The 21522-nt window shown below is 47.4% G+C and overlaps 1 protein-coding gene across 2 annotated transcripts in view; it reads left to right on the top strand.

Annotated features, from left to right (window-relative positions):
- NADK (NAD kinase) overlaps positions 1-12316 on the top strand; it is a 53127-nt gene extending 40811 nt beyond the window's left edge. For both annotated transcript variants that reach the window (XM_060259103.1, XM_060259104.1), the window contains 6 exons: positions 699-801; positions 1227-1381; positions 4345-4444; positions 5370-5527; positions 7448-7530; positions 8576-12316. In XM_060259103.1, the coding sequence (XP_060115086.1) occupies positions 699-801; positions 1227-1381; positions 4345-4444; positions 5370-5527; positions 7448-7530; positions 8576-8726 (750 nt within the window). In that variant the 3' untranslated portion in view covers positions 8727-12316. The remainder of the gene's footprint in view (positions 1-698; positions 802-1226; positions 1382-4344; positions 4445-5369; positions 5528-7447; positions 7531-8575) is intronic.
- Positions 12317-21522: the final 9206 nt, after the last annotated feature.

The raw sequence follows: 21522 nt of genomic DNA, 5'->3' as shown, positions 1-21522 counted from the left end.
TCCTGGCCCAGTACCGCCTGATAATTCACTGCTATCTATCTACAGACACATCCTACTTTCTGTTCTGAAAGGGCCTGTGCTTCCCCTTGCTACAAAAAACTGTCTGAAACTTACAGACATAATAAAACGATACAGTTATCACAGCACTGGCAGCGTGCAAACCGCAGAGCAGAATAAAGACAATAGTTCGCTATCTGCTATCCTCAGAATACTCTCCACTGTAGCCACTCTTTCTGCCAAGGTTCAGCCTCCAAGGCAGCTCAACAATAGATATTTTAAAACAATCCCTCTCGATAAAAGTAGAACAATAAAAAACAAGCAGTTCTGGCAACTAATAAAAATCTAGTGAAAGTAAATCATAGCGCCCCTGATCAGATCAGATGGGGAACATGAAAAACTTTTAAATAACAACTAAAAAGTAACAGTGTAGGTGTCATGGTGTGTGAGGAGGGGAGAGGGTGTTACACAATCCAGTTGCCACCATGAAGAAACACCCTACTTCCAGTAGCCACCTGCCTCCTCTCTAGAGGAGGGAATGATCATATGAAATTGCACTGTATATGGAGTCAGGCTGTTTGGCTCAGAATTGGCTGGTAGCCACTTTCTAGGGTTTCTGGCAGAGAGAGGGCTTTTGCTGATGTGCAGCTTGTGTGGCATCCTCCCATTTCTGACTACTGTTGTCATCTTCTTCTGGACAGGGCAGTGTGCCTCCGGTTATGGCTTTCCACCTGGGGTCGCTTGGATTTCTTACCCCATTCAATTTTGAGAACTTTGAGTCTCAAGTCACTCAGGTCATAGAAGGTAAGTGCTTTGGTCAATTGTGTGAAGACATAACTTAATGTTTGCCCTTGATTTAAAGCAACAAAGGCTGCTGCCACCAATACTCCCTCTAAGCTGTGGGGTCTTGTGAGCAAAATTCTACTTTTTGAGCGAGCAGTTTGGCTACTGCATAGATTAGTTTGCTCTGGGGCCATCCTTCCTGAGCTAAGACAAAAATGTGTGAGCCGGAGGCTAAAAACTTGTGAGCTAGCTCATGCTAACGCAGCTAGAGGAACACTTCTGCCATGCGAATTCCACTTCCAATACTGTATATCCTGAGCTTTGAAAGCGAAATTCAGTGCATTCTCCTTGCCAGATCAGGCCATCCGAGTCAGGGCAGGTAATTCTCAGGTAGCTTTTACTTTTAAAAAAGATGCCATTTCACTATATCCCGTCCCTGTTTTTAGGCAATGCAGCACTTGTTCTCCGAAGCAGGCTTAAAGTGAAAGTTGTCAAGGAACACCGAGAGAAGAAGACGATGATCCAGAACGGGATCGAGGAAAACGGAGTAATATCTCCAAGCCTAGAGAAGGAAATGTTCAAGCAAGTCATGCAATATCAGGTTAGTGGCTTGGAAAAGGAGGGCTAAGGGTTTGCTTCCTCTTGTAATAACGAAACCTAAAGCTAATATGCATGTGGGTTAGGGGAAAGGAACAGAAAGGTCTGCATTTCAAAACTGGGAAGTGGTATGGTTGGAATGCGGGACTGGGGCGGGAAGACCTAGGGTTGATTCATTGGTCTGCATAACTGATATCTCTCACATTTTTATTCTGTCCTTCCTCTCAAGAATTCAAAATAGCATGCATTTTTATCCTTGCAGCGACCTTGGGAATCAGCTTAGTGAGAAGGAGGGAGAGAGAGAAAGGAACTGGCCCAAAGATATTCAGTGAGACTAAAGCAGGGGTGTCAAACATACATATCTCCAATCAGGTAGATTTCATCAGGCCCCCGAGCAACTGGCTGTCATCGGCTTCCTTCTCCCTATCTCTCTTGTTTCCTTCTGCATAACAGCTTGCTTTACAAGGCTTGCTCAATTGCACAAGAGCTACAGAGCAAAACCTCTATTTTTTCCATTGGGTGAGACTCCTCCCTTAGGGAGGAATAGCTTGCTTTGCCAGGCTCTCTCAATTGCACAGCAGAGCCAAGCCTCTCTTCCTTCTATTGGCTGAGGCTCCTCCCCCTCCTCCCCCTCCCGCTTCCATCCTAGACCCTTGCCAGTCCGGCTTTCGCCCGGGCTATGGGACGGAGACAGTACTGGTCGCCCTGGTAGACGATCTCCAACGGCATCTGGATCGGGGCGGTGTGGCGGTGCTGATGTTGTTAGACCTGTCGGCCGCGTTCGACACGGTCGACCATCGGCTACTGACCCGCCGCCTCGCCGATATAGGGGTGAGGGGGTCTGCCTTACAATGGCTCTCCTCCTTCCTCGAGGATCGGGGACAAAGGGTGGCAATTGGTGGCGAGCGGTCCCGGAGGCGCACACTGGACTGTGGAGTGCCTCAGGGGGCAGTTCTCTCACCAATATTATTCAATATCTACATGCGCCCTCTTGCCCAGATTGCCAGGAGATACGGACTTGGGTGCCATCAATATGCAGATGACACCCAACTCTATCTGCTAATGGACGGCCGGCCTGACTGCGTCCCTGAGAATCTAGACCGGGCCCTGCAGGATATGGCAATGTGGTTGAGGAGGAGCGGGCTGAAATTGAACCCAGCGAAGACAGAAGTCCTTTGTCTGGGTCGGGGCGCCCGGGAAGGGGAAACACCTCTTCCGGTCTTCGACGGGGCGCCGCTGAAAGCGGCGCACCGGGTTAGGAGTCTGGGAGTTTTACTGGAGCCTTCATTATCAATGGAGGCCCAGATTGCAGCCACTGCCAAGTCAGCCTTCTTCCACCTGAGGCGGGCAAGGCAGTTGGCTCCCTTCCTAGAGCGCCAAGATCTGGCAACGGTACTTCACGCAACGGTCACCTCGAGACTGGATTACTGTAATGCCCTCTACATGGGGCTGCCTCTGTACCGAACCCGGAAGCTGCAGCTGGTGCAGAACGCAGCGGCCAGGCTACTGTTGGGGCTCCCTAAATGGGAGCACATACAGCCTGGGCTGCGCGAGCTGCACTGGCTGCCAGTTATATACCGGGTTCGTTACAAAGTGCTGGTCATTACCTTTAAAGCCCTATATGGTCGAGGACCTGTCTACCTCAGGGACCGTCTCTCCCTATATGAACCCCAGAGAGCACTGAGGTCAGCTGGAAAAAACTTGCTGACTATCCCCGGACCAAGAGAGGTGAAGTTGCAATGCACCCGCAATCGGGCCTTTTCCTCTGTGGCCCCGAGCTTATGGAACCAACTTCCAGAGGAAATGCGGGCCCTGCGGGATCTTGAACAATTCCGCAGGGCCTGCAAGACTTTCCTCTTCCGACTGGCTTTCGATGATGTAGAAAATTAAGTACTAATGATACCGCCATCATAATAAAGAACAAATAGCAATAGCATTAGCACTTTTATAACTGTAATTAATTTTAAATCTATTAGAATTTTAATGTTGAATGTAACCTTGTTTTTATACAATGGAATGTTACTGTTACTGTTAGCCGCCCTGAGCCTGCCCCGGCGGGGAGGGCGGGATATAAATAAAATTATCTAATCTAATCTAATCTAATCTGACCTCCTGGGGAAGGAAGGAAAGAGCCAGAGCTTCCTTTGCCTAGTTTCCTGGGTCCCATGGGAGAAATACCAAGAAAACACCTTTAAGACCAATGAGTGCTAAAGTTTTAAGCATGTTTTAAGTTTTTTAAAAAATATATATTTGTGTTTGTCTGTTTTCTTTATAAAATTTGTATCTCTGCTACCAAATCTTAAATAGGTACACACATGGCACAGCCTGACATGGCTCGGCCCAACAAGGACTCATTTATGTCAGCCCTCATAACAAATGAGTTCGACTAAAGAATGAGTGGGGATGTGAACTCAGTAATCTAACACTTCAGCCCTCCCCCCCTCACCTCCCTGGCTTCCAGATTCTCCCCTCAGCTGCTGAACTTACTGGGTGACCTTTGGCCTGTACCTCTTTCTTAGCCAACCCTACTTCACCGGGTTGTTGTGGGGTTGAAATGGAAGGGGGGGGGTGCCCTGAACAGCATCCCTTTGGAACAAAGAGTGGGATGAATTCAAAATACATAAAATTCTGCTTATCAGATTATATTCTCTTTGAGCTATGGTTTTGATTATTCTTTTGGAACGGTTTCATACTGATAATGTCTCTTCCTGTGGTGTCTTTTTCTGATTTGTGTGTTTACAGAAGTCTGTGGAGTGCATGTAAAAAATGAAAAGAGAATTTAGTATTCATTTAAAACGTGTTTCAGCTTCTTTGCAAGCCATCTTGAGTGCCGATAGTTAAAAAGCAAGATTTTTTTTTAAAAAAAAAATTCTGATATGCTGAAAGCTCTCGAATTCGAGACAACTGTGTCAAAATATTTCACTCCCATTGTGAAATTATCATCTGGAACATATTTGCCGTTGACAGGTCCTGAATGAAGTTGTAGTAGATCGAGGCCCCTCATCATATCTTTCCAACGTGGATGTCTTCCTAGATGGGCATCTTATCACCACAGTGCAAGGAGACGGTGAGTCTGCCTCTGCTCTCCGAAGACGCAGAGCTGCTATCAGGGTTTGGAATGGAACTGGGAATCGGTGGCTTGCTTTTACAAAGGAAAATTATTTTGGGGTGGGGCGCTAATAGAATGTATGGAACAGAGGTGCTCTGGGATCCAGGGCAGAGAGAATCTTTCCCAACAACAGCTGCCTGATAAGCTTTGACTGGCGATGCCAACAAATGAGCTCAGGAGACAAACTACCATCTTTCAACACAGTAGTACTTCAATAACCCCTGAGCCTTTGTATTTTCTGAGTAGCAGATCCACCCAAGTGGCCTTGGACAAGTTTCCCTCTCTCTGCCTTGACACCACTGAAAGACTGGCCCTCAATGCACACATCTGTATAATGGGCGTAACAATAACCCTGCCTCACAGGGGTTATTTATCAGGCAGGCCTGCAACCCACTAAACCAAATTGAACCCACCAGCTGGGAATTGTGGCTTTCCAGGGATTTGACAGCACACGTTGATGCCAGTTTTGAAGGTCCTGGCGACAGCAAAGGAAAAATAGGGGGGCAGAGAGGGGCAGTGGCTCAGTGGTAGAGTACTTTGCATGCAGAAGGTCCCAGGTTCAACCCCTGGCTTCTCCAGTTAAAAGAACCAGGCAATAGGTGATGTGAAAGACCTCCGCCTGAGACCCTGGAAAGCTGCCGCCAATCTGAGTAGACAGAACTGACATTGATTGGAGCAAGTATCTGGTTCAGTATAAGGCAGCTTCATGCAGTCGTATCAGTGCTTTGAATAAATAAGCCTGTGATGCAGTTGGTGGGCTGCGTTGACTTGGGGGCATCACCAGATCTATAGGAAAGGGAACGGCTTTATCCACTTTGATCCCAAAGAATCAGAGAAGCTGCAAATGCAAACGGCTCTTTCTTCGTTCGTTCCTCTGCATCAGGAGTTATCGTCTCCACCCCAACGGGCAGCACGGCATACGCAGCTGCGGCGGGAGCCTCGATGATCCACCCGAACGTTCCAGCAATCATGATCACCCCCATCTGCCCACATTCGCTCTCCTTCCGGCCCATTGTGGTGCCAGCTGGAGTTGAACTGAAGGTTTGTTCTTTTAACTTTCTTCCCTTCGAATACAAAATGCAACCATACGAACCTAAGCTGGGTGTTACGTAATTAAACAAGGGGTCCTGCGTATTGTGCCCGAACGTGTTTAAAGCTCACAGAAAGATCATGTTCCGTTGGAGTAATTCACAGTTCTGTCTGAAAAGCAGCAATTCTGGTTGCCCAGCCAGTTCTCTTGGGAGAACCACCTGAACTGGCAAGCTCTGCTGTCTCTTTCTGTAAGCTGCTTTTGCAGTCTAGGGTGGCAGCAGCTGCAGAGAAGCACTCCAAACCCCGAGGCCAGGCATATGTCCCAAAAACTTCCAGTTGCTGACTCGTAATTCAGAGACTCTTGCCTTGTTTGGTGTAGTGGTTAAGTGCGCAGACTCTTATCTGGGAGAACGGGGTTTGATTCCCCACTCCTCCACTTTCCACCGCTGGAATGGCCTTGGGTCAGCCATAGCTTTCCTAGGAGTTGTCCTTGAAAGGGCAGCTGCTGTAAGAGCTCTCTCAGCCCCACCTACCTCACAGGGTGTCTGTTGTGTGTGTAGGGGAAGGTAAAGGAGACTGTGACTGCTCTGAGATTCAGAGTACAGTATAAATCCAGTATCATTGTCTTCTTCGTGTGCTTTTTGCCTGACTAAGGAATTGGAAAGGGCTGGGAGGGGAACAAAACTTTGCTTACCTTATTATCTGACCCTTAAGACACAAGGTGATAGTAGAACACATAGCAAAGCAAAAAACAGCTGTTCGTTTCTGCAAAAAACAAAATTAATTTAAAAATTCAAAAATTTTAAAAATTTTAATTGGATTTTTCAGGTGTTTTTTTTTTAAGCTGCCCAAAGACGTCAAAAAGGTGGTTTTAACTACATTCAGTCTTTCAGATGATGATTTCACTTAAACTCAGACGCTTTGGCTATTTGCTAATTTTTTTTTCATCTGATTATCAGTGTTCAAGTTTACTATAAGATTTCGGCTCTCATTTTGGCTGCAGGAATAAGTTTTAAAACCCTGCATGCAGATTCTGAAATGAGATCTTAAAAGAAAAACCTTCCAACTTCTTGGGGGCTGAAAAGTTAACATACAGTTAAGATCCGATAGTCTTTTTCCAAAATTTTTGAACTCTTGGATATGACAGCCACACACCAGCAGTCACTTAACCACCTTTCAGGCATTTTGGAAAAGTCACCCAGCGTGCACTTTTATTAAGGAAGCATCTAAACAGTAACTTTTAATAGGTTTGATTTAAATCACTGGTTTAAAATGGCCTTTTCTCCTTCAAGTACTGATTTAAATCATTTTGATTCAGAACAGTCCACACTAGCCAAACTGCATTTATCTGGCCCTCTTTTTATCATGGTTTAGATCAATTCCGCAGGGCCTGTAAGACCTTACCTCTTCAAAATAGCCTTCAACTAATGCCAAGCCAAGAAAGTGCCGCTGGATATGTTTTTAGCTACTGAACCTTACTGAAGATTTAACGTTTATAGCACCATAATGTTAATTTTAATATAACTTGTAAATTGTTTTAATGATGATTTTATAAGTATAACTGTTGTTGTGTATTGTATTCTTATGTTGTGAGCCGCTCTGAGCCTGCCCTGGCGGGGAGGGCGGGATACAAATAAAAAAAGTATTATTTAAAAAGGAGGCACTGGGATATGAAGAAATGATATTAAAAATATCCCAAAGTATGAGCCAGACATTTTCAGTCTCCATTAGGAGCATAAGTTTACGGGTATGTTTTAATTTGCGTACTTCTGACTGCAGTATAGTTGTATGTTGTCGCATCCCTTTACACCAATAACAATTTCTGTCAAAACAGAAACTCCTTGAATAGTTCTAATCGCTGGTCTAAGGACCTGCCTTTTGCAGGCTGAAAGTTTTGAGATCACGTCATGCATTTTTATCTTGCCTTAGATCATGCTATCTCCTGATGCCAGGAACACGGCATGGGTGTCATTCGACGGGCGGAAGAGGCAGGAAATTTGCCACGGCGACAGGTAAGACTGCACCGCTTTTGGGTTCTGAAAAACACCCAGCTTTCTTCCGTGATGTACTCCTGCTTTCTTCAGCAGACATCTGCTACAGCCAGTTCCTAATGCTCTGTCTTGCTCTGCTGTTGTTATGTCACATCTCGACATAGTAGACCTTAGTGGCTTCAGAAACAAATGCAGCAGCTCTCCAGGGTCTCCAGCTGAGGTTTTTCATGCCTATTTGCCTGGACCCTTTTTAGTTGGAGATGCCGGGGATTGAACCTGGGGCCTTCTGCTTGCCAAGCAGATGCTCTACCACTGAGCCACCATTCCTCCTACGTATGAAGCTGCCCTCTACTGAATCAGACCCTCAGTCCATCAAAGTCGGTATTGTCTCCTCAGACTGGCAGTAGCTCTCCAGGGTCTCGAGCTGAGGTTTTTCACACCTATTCGCCTGGACCCTTTTAGTTGGAGATGCTGGGGATTGAACCTGGGACCTTCTGCTTACCAAGCAGATGCTCTACCACTGAGCCACTGTCCCTCCCCTGCTCTCCAGGGTCTCAAGCTGAGGTTTTTCACGCCTATTTGCCTGGACTCTTTTAGTTGGAGATGCCGGGGATTGAACCTGGGACCTTCTGCTTCCCAAGCAGATGCTCTACCACTGAGCCACCATTCCTCCTGCATATGAAGCTGCCCTCTACTGAATCAGACCCTCAGTCCATCAAAGTCGGTATTGTCTCCTCAGACTGGCAGTAGCTCTCCAGGGTCTCAAGCTGAGGTTTTTCACGCCTCTTTGCCTGGACCCTTTTTAGTTGGAGATGCCGGGGATTGAACCTGGGACCTTCTGCTTGCCAAGCAGATGCTCTGCCACTGAGCCACCGTCCCTCCCTCCACCGTCTTACTTCCTAGGGCAGCCATTTGGTGCTTGGCCACCACGGCCCATGACTCACCACATCCTTTCACAATTCCAAAGATGCTCACAGGCTTGAAAAGGTTTCCCCCCTCCCCCTGGCCAAGCATCAGCTCTTCTCCATTGGAGCCTCGCTAATGGACCACCTTCTGTTTCTTGCAGCATCAGCATCACTACCTCTTGCTACCCCCTCCCTTCGATCTGTTTCCAAGACCCTGTGAGTGACTGGTTCGAAAGCCTAGCAGAATGTTTGCACTGGAACGTTCGGAAGAAGCAAAACAACTTTGCCATTGATGAAGAAGAGGAGTTCTAAGCCTTGGCACTAGCGGAAACTCACAGGGAAGCCCTCGAGAGGCTGCCCTCCTTGCTGTACAAAGTGTATTTCTAAGCCCATAGCTACTTGGGAGTAGACCAATATAATATATATTTTATAAGACAGCGATGTACCTCATATCAGTCTGTTCTGCTGATGACCAGATATATCATATTTTCCTGTCTGTTGAGAGGGCGTGCAGCAAAATTTAGAAGGCAGAGAGAGGCGTTTCTAGCCAGGCAGGTCGAGTTCTTTGTCTGTTTGTAATTGTGCGACTTGTGTTCTGAATAACTTGTTTTCTAAGCAAGGACCTTGGCGGGAACCTCATGAAAAACAAAAGAACGTTACTTGGGATGGTTCTTGCAAATCCACGGATTTCTCCATCGGTCACAGTTTTGCAGGTCGGGAAGATGTATGATGAGAACGAGATGGCACTAAAAAGAAAGCATTTCTTTTGGCTTGTCAAACCTGTTATTCTGTGCACTTTCAAGAGAGCAAACCTATAGCAAAATGAGGAGGCTAGATAACGATATGTTGCCTGCTTTACGGTGGTGTTCCTTCTTCTTTAACTTAAGAAATGTGTTTTGACCGCTGCTTAGAAACAAGGGTTTTTGGTTTGTTTGATTTGTGGTCACTGTAATTCTCTTCTGTTGTCATTGCTGTAATTCCTCCCTGTTGTCGGTGCTGCCTGTAGTTCATATTAATTTTGTTACACCTCCTCAGCGATGACTGCAACAAGCAGTTTCGTGAACTTTTTTTGGCTTCATGGAGGGAACTATTGAGGTGAACCTTGCAGGTTCTGCTCTGGATATATCGTGGCACTATTAAAAGATTGTGAATTCTCAGGCGCTTCTCCCATTACATTATAAAGACACAAGGATCCTTTTGGGAAGTCTAGACATGCAGGCAGCAACTCAAAAAGTGAGCACGGGAAATGTCTCCTGTGTGAATCCCAGGGAGATATGCGCAAGAGGATTTATGCGCTCTTGCACGAGTCCCTCTTGTTTCCACAGGACTTGCAAGATGGAAAGTGTTCCCGATGGATTGTGCAAAACGCAGGAAACTGTTATGGAATTAACTCAATTTGTAGGGTGGAAAAAGGTGTCTGAGAAATGCTAGGATTAAACCTTTTTTTAAAAAAAAAATCCTCAGTGCACATAACTGCAAATTTTTGCTGTTCTGGCTGCAGCAGTTTTTGCTTCTCTGAAGATGTGCCCTCCAGATTTTGGAAGCAGTTTAGAGGCACCACCAGGATCAAGAGGAGGAGGAAATAGATGTGGTAGGTTCTCGGAAGCTCCAGTCCCTGTCTGGCTCTTCAGGCGAGAGCCCTGCCCCATGGGCTCCATCCAGAACTGCCGGGAACGTGGACTTCCTGGTAGAGAGACAGTTTGCCTTTCTACCTTCACTGCTCCACGGTTATCCTAGAACCAGCCTTGAGAGCCATGGCCTGTGACCTCAGGTATTGCATAAGCAAGCCTGCAGGTCTCATCTTGGCGCTTTGTGTGTATAGGGCGGTTCCACAGCTTCTGTGTGAGAGTGTGGAGAGAGTGTGCTTTCCGCGTCATTAAAACACAACATGAGAAGCAGTCTCCAAAGTGCATGTTCCATGCCCCAGCTGGTGGGAGACTGCACTCAGTTTACAAGTCTCTGTTAGCAGTACAGGCCTGCTTGGGTTTCTGCCACCTTCTAAACTGTGGCGACCTTGTACGCTGCTTGCTTGGGGTGAGACCCCACAAAATGGCTCTTGCCTCTCCAGCTAAAAGTTAAGCCGATGCGCTGTCTGCTTTGCTAGAATGATGGCCTTCGAGGCAACGGCGTAGCCCATCGGCACGTGAGCATCCGACAAGAAAAGCAGGAGACATTCCGAGCATGTTTGCTCTGGTGCCTTCAGCACACCTTTTGGGGCTTTTTTTTTTTAAAGGTTGTCTTTGTACCTTTTTTTTTTTTTAACGCTTCTGTCGTGTACCTGTTTTTGAACCTGTCGTGTACCTGTTTTTGAACCTGTACATGACTTTGATGAAGACAAACAAAATGGGTAAGGATGCAAAAAGTATGTTTTGCAAATAGGTTTCCCTCCGCAGCCGTGATCTGTCGCCACTCTGGCTGGGGGCTACATGTAAAGGGGGAAAGGAACTGGAGGAATGCAGAGATGGTGGAGCAGACTTTCCTACTTTGGAAGGATGGTGCCACTGAGATTTGAGTTCTCCACTAGGAAGCTGGGGGAGGGGTCTCCCCGGAGATGCCAAGGCCTCTGGGGAAATCTCCCATTTTATGGTGGGAAAAGGTACACAAGGGAGCCGAGTGTTGCTCTTACATTCTTTCTAGCCTGTTGGGCTATCAGTGAGGCTGACTGTCAGAAGGCAGGCTTCGTCCTCTCCAAATTCGGAGCTGGTTCTATCAGCAAAAGAGGTTCAAGTCCATGTCCCCTCTGCATGTGGCCCCTCCATAGCTGAGGGGGAGCGTTCTCTCCCCCTCCCCCCATTTCCAAAACTTTTTATCTCCCTGCCTTATGAAGTAGCGCTGTCCTGTACGGCCCCAGGACTCGACTCCCCCCTGCTGCCGCCTGCGTAGGCCAGGCCGTCAAAAGTTTACATTTATGTTTGTCATGCTTTCACCCCCAACACTGCCTGCCCCCCAATCCGAAGAGTAGGACCTAGTTGACTACTGTGGAGATCTTCAGAGGAACTGGACGTTGTCAGCTGGCCATGAGGTCCAGGGCACAGATCGATTTGATGGGGAAGAAAAGGGAGAGGAGAAGATGGACTGCACGTGCTACAGGAAGACAAAGGTTCCCTCAATGTTTTGCCTCTCTGAAGGAAGAGGTAACAGGGCAACGTAGTTTCACCTTCTTTTCCCTGTTCAAACTGTTCCACGAAAGTTTCTCATGATTGTTCCCCCCCCCCCCTTTGGTGTTGTCTTTGTCAGTTTTGAATTTTCTTTGTTACAAAGAGCAACTCAACGGTAGCATTAACTGCACTAAAAAGCTTGTAAATTATCTTGTGAGCGAGAATGATGGTTTTGAGTTGTCTCTCTCTCTCTTTTTTTAGTTGCAAATTGGTCTGTACAAGGCCAGATGTGGTGAGTCCCCACCCCCTGGGAGGATGTTCAATTAGCTGTTCAAATCTCTGTTTTCACTTGAATTTTATGGTCTGATTATGTGCTGTCACTGTTTGTGTATGCGTGTTTTTTAAGTCACTTACGGGTTTCCTAAACAGCCGAGTATTTTCTTGTTTGGAAGAGCAGTCTTATTTCCTGAGCTGTAGAAATGGAGCTTTGTTTGATGAGAAAGACTTCTTTCCCCCTCCCCTTTAAATGCAATAATTAAGAAAAGGAACAGGGTAAAAGTGTTTGATTTTTTAAAAAATTGCTTGTATGAAGTATGTTGATGTGAACAGAAGGGTGAGTAGGCAAAGCGGAAGGGCAAAGAGAAGTGAAATAAAGATTTAGAAGATTCAGGTGGGGGGGGGCCCAGAAGAGTGACAAGAATTCACATTTTTTAAAAAAAATTGTAATTAATAAGAGTTTTTCAGGACGTGTGAAAGAAAATTTGGATTTCTTTCCTAAATAAAGATTTTATATATTGCCTTCCCTATGAGACTTCCTTTATTACTTCATTTGCCAGATGAAGTCACTTTAATGCAGAACCATTGATGGTGCTGAACTTCCCTGCTAACTGAACTTTCGCTCCATTTTTGTTTTGACCTGAAAGCAGAATGGTCCTTGAGAAGGACCAATATCAGAATAGCTTTTCTCTTCTACAGGCTTGTTTTAACTGCAGCTGCAGTGGCTTTTGTTCCACTTCTCCCTGAGCTCCACCTTTGCTTTAAAGCACTTCATCTGGGTCTGTTCTGATCCTGTGGATCTGGCACGAAGGGTATCTGTGCCAGGGTTCCCTAACAATGTATCCATGGGCACTGTGGGGCCCACCAGTACTTCTCTTGGCAACCACCAAGACTTTCAGAAAGTGGGCAAGGCCATTGTAAGGCGGGGCTTGTTATTGGCTGCCCTCATTCAAATTCTAGGGTTTTCCACTGGAGGATGAGGACAGCTGATAAACATCTGGGCTTTCCTTAGTCAATGTGTGGCTACATTCCCCCTTCAAGGATTTCCTTCTTCCTATAAAGTGTGAGGAGGGAGGCATTCCATTTGGCTCTGCCCCCAAAGGCAGCCATTTTGGGCTTGGCACCCAGGGCCGTAGTCAGGATTTCATGTTTGGTGGGGCCTGCAGCAGGATTTGTTGGGGAAGGGGGAGAGGGGCCACCCAGTTTGGCACCAGTGGACTCTTGGCACTGTAAGCTGCCTTGAGTCCCACAAGTTAACCCCTCCCACACACGCCTTCGCCTGGGCAGTCACAGCAGCTCTGTTTCCTCACCCCTTTCTTATGTGCCCCTCTCTCAGAGATACAGAAACCTCTTGACTCCCGCCCCCTCCTCCCCCGCTTTCCTCTGCACGCTGTGTGAGGGGAGCGGAAAGAAAAAAGCGAAAAGACCAGCAGCAATTCCACAGGCTTTAAAAGGGTGTGGGCCCCGATCCGTCCTATAGCAAAGCTTCCCCAAAGGTGACTCAGGTGTCCTGAAACAGAGTGGGATCACTTGAGGTTACTACTGCCTCATCGTGGAATGAACTTCGTTTGGAAGGTGGCTTCTTGAGCTACTGAGGCTGCCCCACCTGTCTTGCAGACCTCCCGCTTGGGGCTACAACCAAAAAAAGGGGGGAGAAAAACACAACCCTGCATGAGAAAGGGGACCAGAAAGCTTGAAACAGAGGAAAAGAACACAAAACATAACTGTGCACATAGTGCAAATGTACAAATATAATATATAATTTAACAGTATAATCATGAGCAATGTTTCCTCTGAGCTGCAGTCTTGTGAGCAAAAATTCTACTTTCTGAGCTGCTGGCATTAAAGTTGTGAGCTCCTGCATAAACTAGTGTGCTCTAGGGCCATCCTTCCTGAGCTAAGATAAAAATGTGTGAGCCGGAGACTAAAAATCTGTGAGCTAGCTCACGCTAACTCAGTTTAAAGGGAGCACTGATCGTGAGTGCTAAAATATTGTTTTTAAAAACCCCAATCCTATGGTTAAGCACATACCTCATCTCAATATAAATACAAATGTCAACTCATATAAATACAGGTTAAAAGATACTTAACGTCGCCATATACAAAACCCAATACCAAAAGCAATTCTGTTAAGAAATATAATTTAAATATTTTTAAATAAATGGACCTGGGAGAGCCACCTCACACTGAGAAGTTCACCTGTGGAGTAAGCAGGGTCAAATATTCTTAAGATACAGTACAGACAACTCATTCAAGATCTAAAATATTTGATTTGCTCAGGGATCTAAAATACACATGTAAGATGTAAATCAGGAGTGTCGAAACATCTGGCCCTGGGGCCGAATCAGGCCCCTGGAGAGTTCCTATCAGGCCCCTGATCAATCATCTGCTTCCTTTTCCCTCTCTCTTGCTTCCTTTTGCATCACAGCTTGGTTTGCAAGGCTTGCTCAATTACACAGGAGCTACAGAGCAAAGTCTCTATTTTCACCATTGGCTGAGGCTTCTCCCTTGGGGAGGAAGAGCTTGCTTTGCCAGGCTATCACAATCGCGCAGCAGAGCTACTGAGCCACTCCTCTCTTCCTTCTATTGGCTGAGGCTCCTCCTCCTCCTGGTCCCTTGGGGAAGGCAGGAAAGAGCCAGAGCTTCCTTTGCCCAGTTCCCTGGATCCCATGGGAGAAATACAAAGGAAGCATTTTTAAGACCAACAAGTACTAATGTTTTAAGCATGTTTTAAGGGTTTTGGGTTTTTTTAAAAAAAGCTTTAATTGTGTTTGTCTCTCTCCACCCCTCTTAAAAAGCTTACGTTTATAAAGTTTATCTCTCTGCTATCTAATCTTAAATACACCCATTGCCCGGCCCGACAAGGTCTCACTTATGTCAAATCCAGCCCTCACAACAAATGAGTTCGACACCTCTGACTGTGAATAAACAACTGCAAATTAAAAAATCTCCTAATTTAGAAAGAAAATATTTAGCCTACTGATAAAAACCTACAATATTTACCTTCTTAGGTCCAGTCTGCAGTGCCCCAATGGAGTCCAGCTATAGAAAAGAATCAGCATCATAGTACATTTATGCCACCTGCACAGTTATATTTTACTTTTTCTTTGTTTCAGCCTTTTTGGTTACCTTTCTCCTGCCGGTGGGGTCTGTGAGCCACAATCTTCCCTTATGCGACTGGGAAGGTATACCATTCTCAGCCTCGAATTCAGCAGGAACTCACAGAAGCGCAGCTCCTGAACCTTTCTGAGGGTTCTCCCTCCTCCTCCCCACCTACCTTGTCCATTGAATAGTAGGTGCAGCTGCATAACAATCCCTGGATTAGGAGAGCGGGCAGCCAGCCAGCCACCAGGGCCTTTGCCACACCCCCAGCAGCCCTCATTAACCCCTGGAGAAGCCCACACCACCCTTTCTCCACTTCTTATGTGATTTTGGACAGCGGGTGGCTTGCTGGCCTTTTGACTGTTGGAGGAGCAGCCAAGGAGAGCCCCAGGCGAGTGAGGCCTGCTTGGGCTGGCTGGATCTCTAGCCAGCCGAAGCAGGCCTCGCTTGCCTGGGGCTCTCCTTTCTTGCGTCGTGTTGCTTTTGGCTGGTGGGGGGCAGCATATGCTAATGAGCTCCACCACCTATTTTTCTACAAAATTACCCCTGTTCAGCACCATAAAGCGTGGCTTGGGCTGGGACGTGGCAGAGAAGGGGAAGAGATGCTCCAACTGCGGATGATCTGATGCGCTTTGTGGTCTGCCTTGAGGAACAGAGGTCTGGCTGGTCGACTTTCGCAGTGAGTTAAAACCATTTTTGTTTTGCTCCAACCGATGCCGAACAGGATGCTTCCCAGAATCCTGAACTTATAGAGCAAATGCCTAACATTTCGTATTGTCAGTAGTATGAACACTTGTTAAATATTGCCAATGACAGTTATTTTCCATTTCCTTTCAATAAACACTTCCCCCGCCTCCAAAAAAAAAAAAGCTGGTGTTGTGAAGTAATGTTTCACCCATCCAAAGGTTATTGTGAATGAGGGATCTTTTAATTGGCTTCCCGAGAGTCCAGGGACATGGAAGGGGGCGTGAGTGAATAAAAGTATGAAAACCCCTTTGCTGGATTATACCAAGGGTCCAACCCATACCACTTTTCTATAATAAACAGTGTCTGTCCCCTCTTTGTTGTATGTGCTGTGGTACTGCTAGGACAGTGGTCCCCAACCTTTTTGGCACCAGGAACCGGTTTTTGTGAAAGACAATTTTTCCATGGAGTGGGGGGGGGGGAGGAGGGAGAATGGTTTTGGGATGATACAATTGTGCACTTTTATTTTGGGGTGGTGGTTAAGTGTGCAGACTCTTACCTGGGAAAATCGGGTTTGATTCCCCATTCCTCCACTCGAAGCTGCTGGAATGGCCTTGGGTCAGCCATAGTTCTTGTAGGAGTTGTCCTTGAAAGGGCAGCTTCTGGGAGAATCCTCTCAGCCCCACCCACCTCACAGGGTGTCTGTTGTGGGGGAGGAAGATAAAGGAGATTGTGAGCCACTCAGATTTTGAGTGGCGGGCAGGATATAAATCCAAATTCGTCTTCTTTCTTCTTCCTACATTGTAATATATAATGAAATTATACAACTCACGGCCCGGTTGCTAACAGGCCATGAACCAGTACCAGCCCTCGGACCGGAGATTGGGGACCCCTGTGCTAGAGAACTGGATGGGAAACACAACTTCCAACCTTGTGTATGAAACATGTTTGCTCTTTGCTACCTCTCTGGCCAAGACCTGGGTTTTCCTGAATTAAAATCTGAGGTGCGCTTCAGTCTTTACTGCCTGAAAATGTTTCATTTTAGAATATGCAGGAGGAAGAACCGCCATCTCTGAGTGTAGCATCTTCCCTGTGCCGTCTCTCATGTGCGTCACTGTTCTAGCCTGAAGGAAGTAAAACCAGATCACTGACTTGAGTTAGAAACGACAGGCTGTGTCCTTTTGAGGTCTGGTAATTTGGCTGTTCTTGGAACAAAGGCCTAATTGTGCCCCATGCAGAGAGAGAAAAAGTGGAATTACCCGTCTATATGGGAAGCCAGCCCTGAGCGGCAACTCACGCAGGGATACAACAGGCATCCTTTGCGGATGGGCATTTGGGTCACTTAATCTAATCCTTATGTGCCCAGAGTCTGGTTATTACTGAATGTGCTGTAGCCTCGATAGTTCCATTCCTGCTGTATTTAAATCATGGTCAAAATAATTAAACATTTAAACAGGGCAAGATCCAGAACACTGTGGCAGGTGTGTTCTCTCTCTCTCTTTCTCTGTGTGTGAGAGGAGTGCTGCCAAGTCACAGCTGATTTATGGCAAACCGGGAAGGTGTTCAAGGGAAGAGACTAACAGAGGTGGTTTCGCCATTGCCTCCCTCTGCACAAGCGACCCTGTAGTTCACCGCTGGTCACCCATCAAAATACTAACCAGCACTGACCCTGCTTAGTTTCTGAGATCTGACATCAGGGTAGCCTGAATCCAAGTCAGGGTATTCCACATGTAGAATGGACCTTATCCACCTGTGCTTTACAGAGCCCGGTGCAGCCTTTGAAAAGCCTTTCTGAAGGTTGTGGGAGGTGCTCAGGGAACAGCGTGATGTAGTTATTGGGGGAAATCCAGAAATCCCAGCATTTCACACCAGGGGTTGGATTCAGGCCTCTGTAGTCTCAGAATCTTTGTTTCCTAGATAGAAGCTCTGGATCTTGAAGTATATTGCATTGCCCATCCCAGTCTTACGGGCCATGATCCATGCAAAGTTGAGGCCGTTGCTCATAATTCAGGGAGCAAAATACTTCGGTGTAGTATCATTTATCAATACGTACATCTTAGGAAATAAGAGATGATTAAGGGATGGGATACCTCTGATTCCACCCACCCATTCATGCAACTGGAAACCCTGGGGCAACATTTCACTGTACCTGGATTTACATTCACGGCCGCTCTGAGCCTGCTTCAGCGGGAAGGGACAGATATAAATTAAATATTATTATTATTTGATAGAGAGCCAGGTAATACTGTCTTTGGGGCGGGGGGCAGAGTGGATCCAGCATATGGGCTACATATTTTATTTTATTATATATTGGCCCCCATTTTAAAAAATTAAATTAAAACTGAAATACCATTGTTCATAAAGAGAGTGCTGTCCATAAAGGTCCTGGGAGAACATTTCCCCCAGCTTAAATGTCAATTTAAGTTACCGTTCCTGGAAGTCACGTTATGATTCATCACAACATCATCCTCTTGTTTGCACTTCAGAATTTATAGCTCTACAAAACTCAGGCTGTTCATGTCCGAGACAGAATATGGGTGGGGAGGGCCACGAAAGATAGATATTACACCAAAAATAAAATTGAGTAATATTTTTTCAGCAGGTCTAATGAACAAATCTTGTTCTACGATTCAGCCATGATTTACGACAGGGATGGGGAACCCCTTGAGGTCACTTGGTGTTAGGGGTCCCAAACCTCCCGCCCTGGTGGGGGACCCCAGGATTTCCACCCTCTTCCCCCGCTCCCCCAAAAAATGGAAGCGGGGGGAGAGGAGGGAAACGGCGCCGGGGAGCATGGCGAGTCGCCCGGAGGCCGCCGCACCGCTACCGCCCCCTCCCCGCCCACCGCAGTTGCTCTTCCGAGATGGGCCCAAGCTGAGCCCATCTCGGAGGAGCAGCCAAGAGGCGGCAGCAGCGCAGGGGAGGGTGAGGCAGGCCAGGAGCATGGCGAGCCGCGAATCCGGGCCCTTCTAGGACCCGGACTTGCGGCTCGCCACGCCCCCGGCCTGCCTCCGCCCCCCCTCCGCTTCCACCCCAGAGGCGGAGCGGGCGAGGCGGCAGCGGCGGCCTCTTCTCCGCTCGCCGTGGCTGCTTTTCCGAGATGGGCTCAGCCTGAGCCCATCTTGGAGGAGCAGCACAGTGAGCGGAGAGGAGGCCGCCGCGCCGCTGCCGCCTATGCTCCGCTCGCCGTGGCTGCTTTTCCGAGATGGGCTCAGCCTGAGCCCATCTCGGAGGAGCAGCATGGCGAGCGGAGAAGAGGCTGCGGGGCGGTTTGCCACGCTCCCCGGCGCCGTTTCCGCCCCTCCTTTTAGCTCCACCCCAGTGTCTCCTGGCTCCACCCCCAAAGTCCCCAGATATTTCTGGGGTTCGATTTGGCAACCCTATTTGGTGTGGCCCTCGGGAATTGCTGGGCCGAACCGAGCCATCTCTGGGGTCTGGCAGCCTCTCTGGGGTCTGGCTGGCCAGCGAGGATCGTGGGGCCCAGCTGCGCTGTGCAGCAGTCTCCCCAGGGCCAGACAGGGATCACAGGGCCTAAATGTACTGTGCAGCAGCCTCCCTGGGGCCTGGATGGCCAGTGAGGATCATGGGGCCCAGCCGAGCTGTGCAGCAGCCTCCCCAGGGCCAGGCAGGGATCACAGGGCCCAGATGTACTGTGCAGCAGCCTCCCTGGGGCCTGGCTGGCCGGCCAGAATTGCTGCAGGGCCTGGAAAAGTTACTGTCACAGTTCAGTTTGCATGTGATTATCCCAGATGGTGTGGCCTAGTATGCTAATAAGTGTGTGACCTAATTTGCTAATATTAGGGGATGTGGTCTAATATGCTACTGAGTTCCTGCTGGGCTTTTTCTACAAAAAAGTCCTGGATCTATGCATTTGTCTAGGGCGGCGGGCCGGCTGTGTGTGTGTGTATGTGTGCCAAATTAGGCTCTCCCCACATGACTTCAAATAGAAAAAAAACAATTATTTGCATTAATTTTGCTGGCCTGAATCATTCTCCCTTGGCGGAGCACTGTTTTTTAAGTTGATAATTTTTATGGCCTGCGAATGATGTTATAAATATCCATATGGCCCTTGGCAGAGAAAAGGTCCCCCACCCCTGATTTATGAAAGTAAAGAGTATGTAAATCTCGGCTCTCTGGCAAAAAACATTTTGTGGCTGCAATCATCCTTTTGGATTGACTGGCTCTGCTTCTTTCCCGTGATATCACGTAGGCCTAATGGGAAGAATTCCAGCACTTTTCAGAGTGAATTTCTTCACAGTTGTGTTGCAGTCTGAAAACAAACAGCCAACTGTTGTTATTGACACTTTATTGAAAAAATACAAGGCTGGTAACAAACCTTCTCGATAAAATAACAAAAGCTGTAAAATTTCAGTACTCGATGCATATGAAAACAAAACTCTGTTCAGTGAAACAGCACGTTGGTTAAGTATGTGGCGAGGGGGGGCTGATCGTTTTGAAAGAGCAGGAAAAAAATGAGGGGGAGAGGGGAATCAGGCTTTGGAGGCTTAAAAGTAGGTTATTTAGATTTAGCAAGACGTAAAGCCATGCTAACAGAGACGCGAACTAATCTGCTGTTTCTTCAAGGAGCCGGAGAAGCTGTTTATGTGGACGGTGGCAAACTTGAACAAGTTGTTTCAGGGCTGAAGCTGTACGCCACAGAAAAATGCTGAAGCCCTGGACTGATACGCAGTGTCCCCATAAAGAATGAAAAAAGTACAAGCTGCTCTTAAAGAGGTAAAACGTGGGCCAATTTTGCGACGGCAACTGTAAATACACGATGAGCAGTCAAACGATGCATGATGCTGTGCCGCAACACAAAACTGGATCGTTCTCGGGAAGCCTAAGAAACTGACGTCCTTCATGGAAACAGGGACACAAGGCCACAGGACTGACCGGAAATAGACCAGACTTGGAGAATACCAGGATCTGGAGAGCCCTAGAACTGATCCACTGGGAAGAGCAGAGCAGCTAAATCTCTCTTGCGCTGCCCAGGAACTCAACAGGAAGATCCTGCCCGCCGGGTTATAGTCTCCAGCAAAGCTTTTTTTGTAGCAGGAACTCCTTTGCCTATTAGGCCACACCCCTTTGGTGTAGCCAATCCTCCTGGAGCTTACAGGAGGCCCTGTAAGCTCCTGGAGGATTGGCTACATCAGGGGTGTGGCCTAATAGGCAAAGGAGTTCCTGCTACAAAAAAGGTCTCCAGATGATTATCTGGGGACAGAGGAGCTAAAAGTTGCATCTGCCTGTCCCATCTGCTATTTAAGGCACCCTGCCAAGAGGTCTTGCCCCCAATCCTAGAGACAGCTCCGAGGAGGCTACGTTCCCCCTGCCTATTCTTCAGGGCGTGTCGTCATAATGTCAGTGAGCCACACACTTCTGGGATGGGTAAATCACAGGATCAAAAGAAGAGGGAACTATGGACACTTTTGTCGCTCTCTGAGCCCGTCTGAGGGAAAGGAATCAAAATAGGGCAAGAAGGTACCGAAACAGCAGCGTCCTGCAAGTGCTGAAGTGTATTTCATAGCAGGGAATGCCTCGTTGTCAAATCTGCACCCTATCCACACCAAGGGAGCCCTGTAGGGAGTCAGGTGTGCTGCGAAAAGAGGGGAAACGCCTGTTTCTGCCGGTAAGGCCCAGGGATCCTGATCCCAGTGCAGTAGGATTGGTGTTCCTGGTTGTGATTAATGCCAAACAAATGCACCGTCAAGCTGTGAGGGGCGGGGGTTAGAAAGAACTGCCTTTGTTCATGTCTGTGGTTCTGTCACGGTTTGGCACCTGAAATGCAGGACTGTGAGTGGGTTTGTTAATCTGGGCAGAAGATGCTAGTGGGGCATCCTGGTGATTATTGTATTTATTTATTTACTTTAGAGAATCAGTTTGGTGTAGAAGTGAAGTGTGCGGACTCTCATCTGGGAGAACCGGGTTTGATTCCCCACCCCTCCGCTTGC

The sequence above is a fragment of the Heteronotia binoei genome, chromosome 18 (assembly GCF_032191835.1).
Source record: "Heteronotia binoei isolate CCM8104 ecotype False Entrance Well chromosome 18, APGP_CSIRO_Hbin_v1, whole genome shotgun sequence".
Taxonomy (NCBI): Eukaryota; Metazoa; Chordata; class Lepidosauria; order Squamata; family Gekkonidae; genus Heteronotia; species Heteronotia binoei.
This window is presented reverse-complemented; position numbering and strand designations above follow the sequence as displayed.